This window comes from Chrysemys picta, chromosome 9 (genome assembly GCF_011386835.1).
Source record: "Chrysemys picta bellii isolate R12L10 chromosome 9, ASM1138683v2, whole genome shotgun sequence".
In the NCBI taxonomy this organism is placed as follows: domain Eukaryota; kingdom Metazoa; phylum Chordata; order Testudines; family Emydidae; genus Chrysemys; species Chrysemys picta.
Genome location: NC_088799.1, coordinates 9,166,084 through 9,180,888, shown reverse-complemented (window position 1 = coordinate 9,180,888; position 14,805 = coordinate 9,166,084). Strand labels below are relative to the sequence as shown.

At 46.2% G+C, this 14,805-nt stretch overlaps 1 protein-coding gene across 2 annotated transcripts in view; it reads right to left on the bottom strand.

Annotated features, from left to right (window-relative positions):
• LAMP3 (lysosomal associated membrane protein 3) overlaps positions 1-14,600 on the bottom strand; it is a 34,915-nt gene extending 20,315 nt beyond the window's left edge. The window contains exons 1-2 of one of the 2 annotated variants that reach the window (XM_024107389.3): positions 14,267-14,600; positions 683-1,530 (exon numbers count right to left, since the gene is read on the bottom strand). In XM_024107389.3, the coding sequence (XP_023963157.1) occupies positions 683-1,530; positions 14,267-14,312 (894 nt within the window). In that variant the 5' untranslated portion in view covers positions 14,313-14,600. The remainder of the gene's footprint in view (positions 1-682; positions 1,531-14,266) is intronic. The other variant, XM_005285990.4, reaches the window with a different exon arrangement.
• Positions 14,601-14,805: the final 205 nt, after the last annotated feature.

Here is a 14,805-nt window from a genome sequence, read left to right as displayed (position 1 = left end):
GAGCAGAACAGGTCTGCAGGTTAGAAAGAAGGTCCTTTAGTGGTGTGAGGCACTATGCTTAGCTTTGGACCTTAGTGAGTATCATATGTTTTCATCTGCACTTAGCAGTCATCACATTTAAACAACATTTAGAATCAAAATGAAAACATCCATATTTACAATAGTAAGGATTAAAAACACAAAACAAGTAACCATTTGCTTTGGAAAGGATATAAATTCCAATGCTTCATGGTATAATCCAAACCTCTAACTAATGGAAGTTAGGACAACCTTTTCCCTATGGGCAGGTTATTCTGTAACCAACTAGTATGGGGTTTCTTGCATGTTCTTCTAAGGCATATGGCACTGACCGCTGCCTGGACCATTGGTCTGATCCTCCTGGCAATTCCTGTGATTCTAAAATATCAAAGAGCCCAAATCAAAGACTTCCATCTTTGAAACGCTGATTGATAATTTCTCATCTCTTTTATGACGCTCCAGTTTAAGCATCTTTTTAAAATAAATCAGATTGTAACTCACTTACAATTCTGGGAAACAGGTACACTGATGTCTAATTTTGCGGCATATGGTAATTGAGGGGAATTGCTTTGAAGGAGGCAGGATAAACTCAAACTAACGAAGAAAGATTGGTACAAGCGTCAGATCATGTATCTCTTTAATGCTAATGAATATTGCATCTCACCGTCTTAGAGTTTTGAACAATCAGCTCCAATCCCATTGATGCTTTAATGCAGTTCACACTTCCATTGGAAACATTGTAGGCTCCAGTAGTGGGTGATGATGGATCAGGTGCGAGGGTGGGCCCCACGGTGGCTGTCGTAGCAGGTCTGGTTGTTTGATTCCCTGGAGGAAGGGTTGTCATGTTGGTTCTGGCTGTAGTTTTTGCTGCTGTATGAGTTGTTTGTTTCGTTGGCTGTGTGGTGGTCTTTACAGCTGTCTTCTTGGTTATTGCTGTAGTTGTTACTGCAAGGGTTGTAGTTTGATTGGTTGGTGATGTAGGCGTTGCAGTTGTCTTCTTAGCTGCAGTTGTAGTTGCTACCCTTGAATGGGTTGTTTGGTTCGTTGGCAGTGTGGTTTTCTCAGTTCTCTGGATGGTTGTCTTGTTAGATGTTTGTGCTGTAGTTGTTACTCTTACATGGGTTGTAGTTTCATTGGTTGGCAGTGGGGGCTTTGCAGTTGTTTTCTTACCTGCTATTGTAGTTGTTAATATTAGATGGGTCGTCTCGCTGGTCAGCTGGGTGTTGTTTTCTCTTGCTTGCGTTGTCATGTTAGGGGCCAATGCTGTTGTTACCGGATGATGGTTTGTTGTTTGGGTGGCAGTGAGTGCAGATGTTCTTTGGCTTAATGAGGTGGTTATAATATTACTTGTCCTGCTGGAGAAAAGCGTGGTGACTGCATGGCTGGAAGAAGTTATCTGATATGGGGAAACTGACTGAGCAGAAGTAGTTCTCTGTAGGAACGAAGTAGATTGTGGGGTTGATTTGAGCTCCATCTCATAATTCCCCACATCAGCATGGCAGGATAAAAATGCTGCAAAGGAGTAAACAAGTCATTAGACTAGTAACCTTCATTGCTTATAACCTGTTGGTATCTACAGTATCCCTCTAGTTTTGTAATAAAGAGTCTGGTATATTTTGATTCCTCCTGTCACTCCATTTATAATGCAAGAAACAGAGCCGACATTCTGTAGAACAACTCCTGTTAAAGAATCTTTTTATAACAATACCCTAGTCTGTTATATTGTTGCTAACTGGAGAGTTATGCAGCTTGGCACATTGGGACGTTTCATTTGAAGCGTGGTGCAATGGGGAGCAAAGAAACACCATTAAAATAGTCACAGGACAAACTCTCAGCACCACGGGTTTGCTGGGTGCTGAAGATCTGGGATTCTGATCCTCGTTGCAGCCTTTTTCTATTAGGGAGGCGATGGGTTTAGCTGAATCAGTAACACGAGGGGAAAAAAGAAAAGAATAAATGTATTTTTTCAAGTAGGTCAGGTCTTTTTATCAAGGAAGAGGGAAGGAATCTGTAGAAGGTACAGATTTTCATAGGTGCTCAATCATCTCGTAACATTTCTAAAGCTGCGGTTATTTGTGTAGCCCTATTAGTGTGGAGAGGGTGAGGGAAGGGCATTTGCTCCATTGCACCAGCTGGTCCCTTTGGACCCAGTGAGATGGCAGTGGTGACTGGAAGGCCCAGATTTAGTTGGTGCTGTGATAAATAAAGTGGTGGTGTAGCTCCACCGCTACCACCAAGCCAAGGTCAGATAGGAGGTGTAACCTTGGGAGTTTAATACAAGCCTGGAATGGCAAGTATTAATTTTTAAAATCCTTGCAAGCCCCCACTGCCTGCACTCATGGTGCCAGCTCCCTTTGATGGATAACCAGCCAGACAGTTAGCTGGATAATCCCACCACTGCCACCATGTCAAGGCTGAATCCCCACTCTGGCACCTCAAGTGCAGAAATTGGGGGCCCGCAAGGATTTAAAAAATTAATACTTGCCACTCCAGGCTTGTATTAAACTCCCAAGGTTACACCTTCTCTCTGACTTTGGCTTGTTAAATGCTGCCACCACCCAAATGCAACAAAACTCATTTGAAGCCAGGAAGGAGCACTTGGGAATTCCTCCTTGTGGGGTACCCACAAGTCTTTTCATGCCCCCTCAGGGGAAGAGCTGAGAAAGAAAACAAAGGGAGCTACCCCACCACTTTATTTATCACAGGTGCACTTGGTTGTTGCTGTTGCTGGCTGCTCTGGGGGAAGGATCCCGAGGGTATGGGACTTCCATGGTCCTCCCTCTGCAAGCTGCCTCTGTCTGGAAGGTGAATGGGGAGGCCACTGAGGATAGTGCCCCAGGCAGCTACCTCTTGTCCAGCTTCAACACCGAAATAACCCTCCCGCTGACTGCACAGCCCCCTAGTTGTCACCTACCACCCCACGCTAGGATCCATATGGGGTATCATCAAACAACTACAACCCATAGTCGATGGGGACCCATCCTGAAAAAAATCTTTCCTGAACCTCCTTTTCTGGCCTTCAAACAACCCCCCAACCTCTCCACGCTCATCCTCAGAAGTAAGCTCCCCACAGACAAGGACCCATCAACTCAAAGTGGCACCAGACCCTGCCAGAACACCAGATGCAAAACCTGCAGCTATATCTCCACTGCTACCATGATCAACGCCCTCCCACAGCACACCTTTCGAGAACCATGGAGCTTATACATGCCTAGCATAACATGCAGTGTACCTCATCCAGTGCACGCAATGTCCCAATAACAACTTCGTGGGCGAAACCAGACCATCACTACATGCTCAAATGAACTCACACAGGAAAATGAGCCAAGACAAAAACACCATATCACCTGTGGGTGAACACTTTTCACAACGTGATCACTCTATAGCTGACCTATCAGTCCTCATCCTCAAAGGAAACCTGCACGACACTTTCAAATGACGAGGCTGGGAGCGTAAATTCATCACTCTGCTAGACACTAAAAATCATGGACTGAATAGAGACACTGGATTTATGGCTTATTACAACAATCTGTAACCCACTAACAGCACCCTCCCCCCCAGCTGATTTCTCCAGCCCCATCCTTATTTTCCTCCCTATGACTGGAGGGGTGTTAATGGGCCACCTTGAATGGTCCCATGAAATGTGTGTTAACGCCTTATGCTAACCAATCTATAGTTAGCAGTACAGTAAGTAGCATAACTCCTTATGCTAAACCTTGTATTTAGCAGTGACACTTTGAGTTAGGCCATGTGTACACTAGAGAGCTTACAGCGGCACAGCTGTACTGATGCAGGTGCGCCACTGTAAGATCACTCGTGTAGCCGCTCTATGCTGACAGGAGAGAGCTCTCCTGTTGACATAATAAAGCCACCTCCACGAGCGGCAGTAGTTCAGTCAGTGGGAGAAGCGCTCAAGCCGACATAGTGTTGTGCACACTACCACTTATATTGGCATAATTTATGTCACTCGGGGGTGGAATTGTCACAGAAAGTTTATATTGTGTCTCTTGCAGAACCTATGAGTTCGCTACAATCTCACCACTGGCACACACAAAAAAGCTCTTCAGCTCCTAAACCTACACAAGCAATTTAAAAAAGAACATTCTGAAGTATAAAAGGGTTGTGAGTATAACTCTGTGTGAGTGTAGGGGTAGGGGAAGGGGACAGGCCCTGTATAAACAAAGCCAAGTTAAGAGAAGTCATAAGTGTCCTGCCCAATTATATATTCTTTGAAGTGCAACAAATCCAGGAAGTAGGTAAAGTGTTTTCCCTTCTTGTTTAGCTGAAATTGCAGAACAGAAATCGCTTCCCCATTACTGGGTGAGTAGGTACCCTTAGATCCAAAATGATTCATGTTCCAGGCAAAGCGTGTGGTCTATGAGTGAAGATCACTCATAAGTGATCTTCACTAAGTTAGCTGAGAAGTTTATTTTAACTTAGTCCATCTGGGAGGGGGTTATATAAGAATCTGCACCCAAATTATACAGAGGCCGGGATTTGAGATTCAGATTCTAGGTTAAATCAGGCCTAGAGGAAGGTTCAGATTAATTGGTTCTGGAATCTCATAAACTGTTCTTATGTTTGTTTGTTTTTTTGTCCAAAATGGCAGAACATCTGATCGTGCAAAATGTCCACCATCATAGGATATATCCAAACTGGATCCAGAAAATAAGACCTTTTTGATTTTGGATCCAGTCTTGAACCAAAACCATTGGAGTGGATACAGATAGATGGGTCTGATTCTGACCCCACCACTACCCCTCAAAAAAATTGTGCAGAGGAATGAGGGTTGTGAATTATATGCCCCAGAACAGCCTTGCCTCTAATCTTGACCTGTTTTCATTTCAGCGTTGAAAGGACTATATTTCACTTTAGTTCTAGCTATTACTATAATCTGAAAATACAATTCAATGCAATAGAAGGGTCAAATCTAGTTAGCATGACTGACATCTCAGATAATAAATATTTGTTATCAGTAGAGATCTAATTATGCCAACATGCTTTTATAGTTATATTTGAACTTATCTTCCCAATTCAGACTCTCCTGGACTTTAATATAGTTGCTCTGGCAGCAGTTGTATTATCCCCTTGCTTATGGTCATATTGACCATGGCCCATAGTGAGCAAATGCAGTTACTTTGTTCTATCTACTGTGACTGGGCAAGGCCAAATGACTATACGAAAGTAGTGAGAAACAGGTATGTTAGCCCCAGGCTAAACAAATCCCTGTTACCATGGTAACCAAATGGCAGTTGCTCCAGGTTAATCAAGACACCTGGGACCAATTAAGATCCTTCTAGAAAGCGGTGGAGACAACTAGGTTGATTGGGACACCTGAAGCCAATCAAGGGCTGGCTGGAACTAGTTAAAAGCCTCCCAGTTAGTCAGTTAGAGGTGCATGTCAGGAGCTATAGGAGGAAGCTGTGCTGCTGGAGAAATTGGGCAGGACAAACCCTGTCAGGAACAAGGAAGGATGCCCTGAGGTAAGGGTGAAGTAGATGTTGAAGAAGTGGGGGCTGCTGTGGGGAAGTGGCCCAGGGAATTGTCCTTGTCCTGTTTCAAAAAGTCAGCTATCAATAGCTGCTACTATTAGGTCCCTGGGCTGCAGCCTGGAATAGACGGTGGGCCTGGACTCTTCCCGCCCTCCCCCCCGAATTAATCACAGAAACTGTGAGATAACTGAGACTGTGCGAGGGAGGGTTGCTTCTTCCCACCTCCCTTGCTGGCTTATGATGAAAATGGCTCAGTAGGCTGTGACCCTTGCCTCTAGAAAGAGAAGGGCTATGTTGAGGGTCACAGTGAGCCTCTGAGGCTAGTGTAATCCCCGTGGAACCCACTGAGACAAGGTCGGGGCTTTGTCACCACTGGTGTGAGAGGTGGGATCAATTGTTCACAGCGTGTCAGAAGAAAGAGGTTTAAAAAAATGCACTGGGGTTTCGGGGTTTTGTTTTTACCACAATGGAGGAGGCGGTGAGAGCTCTGGTGCAAGCCACAGTGGCCCAGCAGGAGGCGCACCCAGGTTCAGGCGATGGCGCCACAGGAGTCTATGCAGCTACAGCAGGAAACCAACCAATTATTAGTGGGCCAGGCGACCCAAGATCAAGCCCTCCTGTGAGAGGTAGTGGACCAGCTGAAGATCTCACCACCCAGGCCCGGGGGTCTGACGGAACGCGAACCCTGAGGGCCACTGGTTGTCTGCCAAAGATGGCGACAGAAGATGACGTAGAGGCATATCTCCTCTCATTCGAGAGGACTGCTCAGCGTGAGGCATGGCCCAGGAGCAGTGGGCCAGCATCCTCGCCCCTTTTTTATGCAGAGAGGCCCAGAAGGCCTATTTTGAGCTGCCTGCTGAGGACGCCGCTGACTAACCCCAGCTGAAGACAGAGATCCTAGCACGATCAGGAGGTGATGGCAGCCAGAGGTTCCATGAGTGGAAATACCTGGAGAACAAACCTCCGAGGTCCCAGCTATTTGACCTCATACACCTCGTGTGGAAGTGGTTACAGCCTGAGGCGTGCAGCCAGGAGGAGATTTTGGAGACTTTGGTCATGGACGATTACATGGGGGGACTGCTGCCAGATCTCCACAAATGGGTAAGCCAGAACGAGCTGTCCTCCTATGACAAAATGATCATGCTGGTAGAAAGACAGCCAGCCAGGGAATTGACCCAACTACCCAAGGAAGGCCCCTTATGAAGCAAGCACCCGACCCCAAACCTGGAAGGTTGGGCGGCCAAACCCCCGGGGAACTCTAGGTGGAAGAAGAGGGGGACCAAAAACAAGCTGGGAACCCAGAAGGAAGGGAATGGCCTGAGTGGGGGGAACCCTGGGACTAAACCTCCTAACCCACATGATAGGGGAGTGACTAGAAGCAATTATAGATGTTATGCATGTCGGGAGTGGGGACACAGTGTCCCAGCACCGAGGAGCCTATGCAATGTAACTTGGGGGATTGCGGGGTCCCGTGCTCCCTTATCCACCTTGCGGGGGTCACATTAGCCCTGCATAACTACACCAGGCCGGTGAGAATAAAATCCATAGTGCTTGTGGTCTTGGAGTGCTATCACCCTCATATCGGGTAAGCTGGTAAAAAGTAGCCAGCTGCTACAGGCCAAACACGTAGCAGTGACATGCGTACATAGGGCCGTAAACCATTACTCCACCATCCCAGTGGAGATGGAGGTTCAGGGGAACCCCATTGAGGTGACAGTGGGCATAGTTCCTAAACTCCCAAATCCTGTAGTCACTGGAAGGGACTATCCAGGGTTTGATAATTTACTTCCCCTGGAGAGGCTGGAGGGAGGAGGGGACCCTGAGGGCAGCGACTCATCGCCGGGGGAATGTCAACACCCAATGTTTTCCGAGATTTCTCAGGATCTGTTCCCAGCTCCCAGAAAGACCCGGAAGACCAAAAAAGAGAGGAAGGCCGCAAAGGCCTTGAGAACCCGGATCATGACCCAGGGCCAGAAGACTGCCCTAGTAGGCAGATGGACATGGGCAGCAGACAGAAACTTCCACCACGGAAGGGATGGGAAAGATTGGGATACCCTACTGCCTTCCCTCAGGTTTTTACCCATGAAAGCTTATGCCCAAATAAATCTGTTAGTCTTTAAGGTGCCATCAGACTCCTTGTTGTTTTTGTAGATACAGACTAACACGTCTACCCCCTGATACTTGATGCCTTACCTCATGTTTGCCATCCGGGAAGTCCCGCAAGCCTCCACAGGCTTCTCCCCATTCAAACTCCTATACGGATGCCACCCACGGGACATATTGGATATAGCCAGAAAAGCCTGGGAAGAGGCGCCAAATCCCGGAAGGAACATAGTTGAGCATGTACTGCAGATGAGAGATCGTATAGCCCAAGTTACGCCCATTGTACGGGAACACTTGGAGAAAGCACAGGAGACCCAACGAACCCATTACAATCACCAAGCAAAGGTTCAACGGTTCCAACTGGGAGACCGAGTGATGGTACTTGTGATGGCGCCCCCCATAAGGCTTTATGGAAATATGCCTATGAATATATATAACATAACTGTAATATGTTCTGTGCTACATATGCCATGTAACATATCTATGTAAAGGTTATGATCTACTGAATCTATTAATCCTGTTTGTATGCATGTATCATTTTTGTACTCAAAGTTATGAATATTGGCCATGTACGGGCTTGATTGCTAAATAACCTTAGTAGAGTATTTGGTCAGTTCCTTGAGAAAGGAATTCACAAAGTTAAGTGCCCAATCAAGAAGCACTTAAGGAGCAATGCATCTTGGAATGCTCCAATCCACATAAGAAGTCTTCCTGGAGACATTCAAGATACCAGGTGGGCAATGGCTTCTGCCTGTAAAAACTGTGAGTCATGTATGGACATGTGACTTGCCCAGGTGACTCCAGAACTCCATCTTGGAGCTGGACTTTGCATAGGAGAGACGAGGGGGGTCTCCACCCACAAGAGTCTATTTAAGCCCGTGGGAGACCCCTCCATTTTGTGTTCAGCTGGCTAAAGAGAGAGCCTCTCCACCCCAAGGATACCTGAAAGAAACTGGAACAAAGGACAATAACCACAGAGTTGTGAGTGATTGCTGGACCTAGACTAGAAGGAGACTAGTCTGTAAAAGGAAGCTCACTGGTGAGCTTTTTATCTGTACTTAGTTGTATTACTGTATTAGACTTAGATTTGTGTGTTTTATTTTATTTTAATTGGTAATTTACTTTGTTCTGTCTGTTACTACTTGGAATCATTTAAATCCTACTTTCTGTATTTAATAAAATCACTTTTTACTAATTAATTAACCCAGGTATGTATTAATACCTCGGGGGGGGGGGGGGGGAAACAGCTTTGCATATCTCTCTATCAGTGTTATAGAGGGCCAACAATTTATGAGTTTACCCTGTATAAGCGTTATACAGGGTAAAATGGATTTATTTGGGTTTAGACCCCACTGGGCGTTGGGCACCTGAGTGTTAAAGATAAGAACTCTTCTGTAAGCGGCTTTCAGTTAAGCCTGCAGCTTTGGAGCAAGTAATTCAGACCCCGGGTCTGTGTTGGAGCAGACGGGCATGTCTGGCTCAGCAAGACAGGGTGCTGGGGTCCCAAGCTGGCAGGGAAAGCAGGGGCAGAAGTAGTCTTGACACATCAGGTGGCAGCTCCCAAGGGGGGTTCTGTGATTGATAGCCCGTCACAGTACTGGTACTCACAGCATAGAGTAAACTTTTGGCCCAGTGGCAGGGACCCTACGAAGTGGTCGAAGCTATGGGGGAGGTGAACTATAAGGTGCGGCAACCAGGCCTCCGGAAACCGGAGCAAATTTACCACATCAGTCTTCTAAAACCTTGGCATGACTGAGAGGCATGCTTAGTCACCCAGGAGGCCCTTCCCCAAGAAGATAACCTACACGAGCGAGTGAGGATATCAGCCGACTTGACGCCTAACCAAAAAGTCGAGGCAGCCAACGTGATCAACTGCAATTGAGATGTGTTCTCTATGAAACTGGGGCGGACAACCGAGACCTATCACCATATCTGCACTATCTCCGTAGCCAAGGTAACATTGAGACCCTACCAATTCCCAGCAGCCAAAAGAGAAGAGATCAAGGCCAAAGTGAAGAAGATGTTAGAATTAGGGGTCATTGAAGAATCTCAGTCAGTGGTCCAGTCCAATTGTACTAGTGCCCAAACCTGATGATACCACAAGATTTTATAATGACTTTCGCCGATTGAATGAAGTATCCTAATTCAATGCATACCCCATGCCACACATTGACAAACTAATTGACCGACTGGGTAGTGCCCGATTCCTGACACCCTTTTGTCAAATCCAGAGTAATTGGCAGATTCCCCTGACCAAAGAAGCTAAAGAAAAGACAGCGTTCTCCACCCCGGAGGGGCTATTCCAGTACACCGTCCTCCCTTTCAGGCTACATGGGGCCCTGGCCACTTTCCAGTGCTTCATGGATAAGTTGCTGCACCCCCATACTAGTTATGCAGCCACATACCTAGATGATGTAATCATCCATACACCAGACTGCGGAACCCACTTGAAGAAAGTTGAGGCAGTACTGCGCACCTTAAGGTGGGCTGGCCTCACTGCTAATCTTGCTAAATGTGCCGTAGAGCTAGAAGAGGCTAAGTACCTGCGGTATATTGTAGGAAGGGGAACAGTGAAGCCCCAAATGAATAAGCTAGAGGCGATTCAAAACCGGCCCAAGCCGATCCAGAAGAAGCAGGTCTTCAGGTTCCTAGGCGTGGTAGGGTATTGCCAATGTTTTATTCCCTACTTCACCACTAGGGCAAGTCCCCTAACGGACCTGGTAAAGGCCTGATGTCCAGACATGGTGAAGTGGACCAACGCAGCAGAGGGGACATTCACAGACCTTCGGACAGCCCTCTATAATGACCCGTACTCATAGCCCCAGACTTTAACAAGGAATTTATTTTACAAACAGATGCTTCCGAGGTGGGGTTGGGGGATGTTCTGTCACAAACAGTGGGAGAAGAGGAGCACCCGATCCTCTACCTAAGCAGAAAGCTTCTCCCAAGAGAACAGAAATACGCAGTAGTCGAAAGAGAATGCCTTGCTGTCAAATGGGCCATGGAGACCCTGCGTTATTACCTGTTAGGCCAGTGATTTACACTTGTGACAGACCATGCACCCCTCCAGTGGATGCAGTGGAATAAGGAAAAGAACGCAAGGGTCACCAGGTGGTTCTTATCCCTACAACCGTTCCAGTTCTGCATACGGCACAGGGCTGGAAGCCACCATGGCAACGCTGATGGCCTGTCACGAGTACACTGCCTGGCATCTCAAGTTGCCCAACTCCATGGTGTTGAGCGGGAGGTGGGGGGGGTGTCTCATGGAAGGGATTGAGTGGGGGCAGGGTCAGAGGCAGAGCAGGGGGCTTTTATGTCTTTATATGAAAAGGTGGGCAGTGATACGGCCCTCAGGCCAATGTACTAGTCCTCATAGGGCCCACGTGGTGATTTAAGTTTGAGATCCCTGCCCTAGAGAGAGAGGGGCTACGTGAAGGGTCACAGTGAGCCTCTACGGCTAGCGTAATCTGCCTGGAAGCGTGGGACCCACTGAGACAAGGTCGGAGCTTTGTCACACTACCCAGAGTTGCGGTTTGGTGCACTAGCCCAACAAAAATAGAAAAGAGGAAGCTGTAAGTTAACTCGTTTTCTTGAAGGTTGTGAAACGGCCTTAAACTTAAATTAATTTAGATAGAGAAGACACGACAAGAGTTCAGTACTGCTCAGCTTTTGATACAAAACAATTTCAATATCCATTTGATAATTAAAAAATTAAGGGACAGGAAATTTTTCACCCAAAGAAACATTTTCAAAATATATTTTTCATTAAAATGTCATTTTTTGATGGAAAAACATTTTCTTTGAAAAATTTCAACCAGCTCCTCTCGTTAGGCTAGAAAAGCAAAAATGAAGCCATCCCTTGATAGGTCTCCACATGGCCAGTCCTGGTCACTAGCCAACCCCCAAATCTCTCCCCCAGACTAACGTCCATAGCGAGTCCACAAAGTGGGGCGGGATTTTTTGTGCCTCTGAGTCAGAGTGTTGCCACTCTTACACCATTCAGGTGGCTCACTCCATCTTCTGAAAAGACGTTTGGACGAGCGAGCTTCATCCCAGAGAACATGTCCCATTGCTTGCTGGGGGAGCTTGGCTGCCGGTGGGTGCAGAGCACCCACTAATTTTTCCCCGTGGGTGCTCCAGCCCCGGAGCACCCACGGAGTCAGCGCCTATGCACAGCTCCAGCTTAGAACAAGCACCCAGTCTTGTGGGCCTCGGTAGCCCCAATCCTTCCAACCCTTCTCTAAGGATTGAGGTCTCCATGAACCAGGGTCCTGTGTGTTGGCTGGATCAGGAAGATGGCCCTGAGCCTGTATAAAATCAGCCTATTTATATCTAAACCTCCTTTCTTAGTCTGTTGGTCTCTGGAGAATCCAGTTCAAACTACCCTTTCTTGGGTGGGGGGGGGGGTTGTGGCTTCAATGGGCTGATAATGGAGGAAGTACATTACCATCCCCCTTCCACTAGAGGAGTTGCATATAATGACACAGACACAGCTGCATTTTTAATACAATGTACCCCAAAGGTAATAACCCTAATTCAATCAGGTGTAACTTAAACTGCTGTATATTGAATTCTCTTATTTCTATAAGACTTATTCAGGATATTGTCAGTTTGTCACAGCCCCCATCTCATTTTTGGGTCAGAACGACTCAAAGCTGTATATAAACCCCCTGCTGCTCCTTTAGACACGCAACACCCAGCAGTTCCTTTTCTGAGAACTTTTAACTTTTTTAAAGCCTCTCTTTCCACCTTGGCTGATGTAGGATTCAGTTCGTGAATGTTGCAGACCCTGAACTGCATTATTTTTTTTATCCCTGCAGCTCTTTCAGCTTTACTAGAGCTCAAGAGTTCTGAAATCGAAGGAACAGGGCAGTTTTCAAAGTTCCCTTTTACTAATCCGGGTTTGAAATCTCCATTTTCACACATTGATGGCAGAGAAGATGGCCACTGATTCAGGCTGCGATTGTCACTGCCACCAAAGGAATTTAGACAACACCCAGTTTTCATGAATGTCAGTGGAGATTGTGCATCTGAAGCCCTTAAGTGGCTCTGAAAATCTCAACCTTTGGTCCTTTAAGTAAGACAATATCCCATGTTTTTAGAGCGATCCGAGCCCCTTCTACTCTCTTCTCCCCTACCTGTTCCCCCTCATCCCCCTTCGTGTCCCTTACTATTGGGTGAGGCAATAAAGAAACTGGCCAATATATTTTTCTCTCATCCAAATCCTTTCGCCCAGTTTTACGCTCAGAGACACTAACTGCTCAGGGGCCACTCAGGGTTTTCCCTTTTTATGCTGAACCCAATATATGGCTGCTTTTAATTGATGGACTTGGTAATCGGGACAAACATAAGGCCTGATCCAGCATTTATTGCAGTCAATGGAACTATTCCCATTGGTTCCAGCTGGCTTTGGCTCAAGGCCTTCAGGAAGTGGGAATCCACCTAATTTAGTTGTTTTATAAAGGGCCAGATCCAGTGGGAGCTTTTCAGGCCCCCAAACACTGGATCAGGCCCCCAGCCTTTGACTCCAGGCTTCCCTTCCCCCAAACACACACAGAAATTTTACTCTGCAGACTTTTCAAAAACTCATACAGAATTTCTAAAAGGGAGACTCTGAAATAGGAAAAGATCCTAGGGAGCAGCTTCCCTCTGATTAAAGGCAGCACAACATTATCGGTTCATTTCATTTCCCCCAGTCTCATTCCACTCTCCTGTACAGCGATATGCATTCAGAGCAACTCCTGTGGGCTCCAGCAGAGCTATTCCAGATATACCCCGGGATACCAGGAAGCTGAATTTGCCCAGGTTTATTCCTGAAGTTGCTGTTCGTACAATTGATCTGATGTTTCTCCTGCTCAGCGTATTGCTGTGGTTAATGCCGCTCAGGGAAAGATTTTTGACACTGTTCTTATAAGCTTCCTGCACGTTAGGTGCTAATAATCAGTGCACAACGCCACAGCAGAGCCACCAAGCCATTATTCAAAGGCTAGATAGTTTCATCTATTTCCTCAACTGATATTTCTTAGTTAATGCAGGTATTAAGAGCTGTCTTCATACTTTGGGCCAAATCCTCAACTGGTGTAAATCAATGTAGCTCCACTGACTGCAGTGGAGTGATGCTGATTTACACTAGCTAGTTCTTGGACTTTTATTTTCACTTGTGTTTAGATTAATCCCATGTAACTGGTTTTCCCCTCGCTCCTGTCCTGGTACCATATAGATGAATGTCTCTCCATTAACTGTGCACTAGCCAGTTTAGGTGCCCGGCATGGGCTTTATCTAACTCTTAATAATTTCTGTGAGCTCTGTAGATTTGTTTGGGGATCTCTTTAACTCAAATCACCTGCTACTTATTAATGTGTTTTACCTACCATAAGCTCAGGGTTACTTTCAACACAGACTGCAAGGAAAAATATCTTAAGCAAAAACTTAGAACAGTGACTACACCAAAGCTTAAGGTTATAGTCATATTTACTAGCACATTTCTGAGCAATGGAAACATATTAATTGCATCATTATTTATAGGAGCAAATTTGTTCTCCACGTGTTAATCTGTTATTAAAAGTAATTTTTTTTAATGCAAAGAAACACAAACTTGCAATGACCAGAGGTCGCATTTGATGTGATAAAGCACCAGGAAGGCTATAACTCACCACAGGCGACGTTTAGCAGTACCACCTCCAGAGCACGCCTGCCCATGGTGGAGGCAGGATGGAGACTAGCTGCAGTTGTGTGGTAAGGTGCGGCTCTTCCTCTTTGCAGGGCTGAAAGGTAAGGAACCAATGCCTGCCCAGAGGCAGATACATTTCAAACTGTGCAGACACCACTAAGTCACATGAACAGAGAGGCAGGGGTGGAGCAGGGGGGAGCCAGTGTTAAGCCACCACAGAGGAAAAGGTTGATGGTGGCTGGAAAGTGAAAACAGGAATAAGGACTGGTGTTCTAAGCCAGGTGTTTCATTCCCTCCCTGCAGCCCATCAAGTGGGTAGCAAGAGTTTATACAGAGTAGCTTAATGTTGTCCCTAGGTTTCTAGCTTCTAGTTATGGCTATCTGATGCCTGTCTTTGAAGGCTGCAGTTTTAATGATTGAAAATACTGAGCATTAAATGGGGACCAGCGAGAGAAAGTTACTTTGCCCCAGTGTGTTTAAAAAAAAAAAGTGTGTGTCTGGGGGGAATTCTTTATTTAAAGT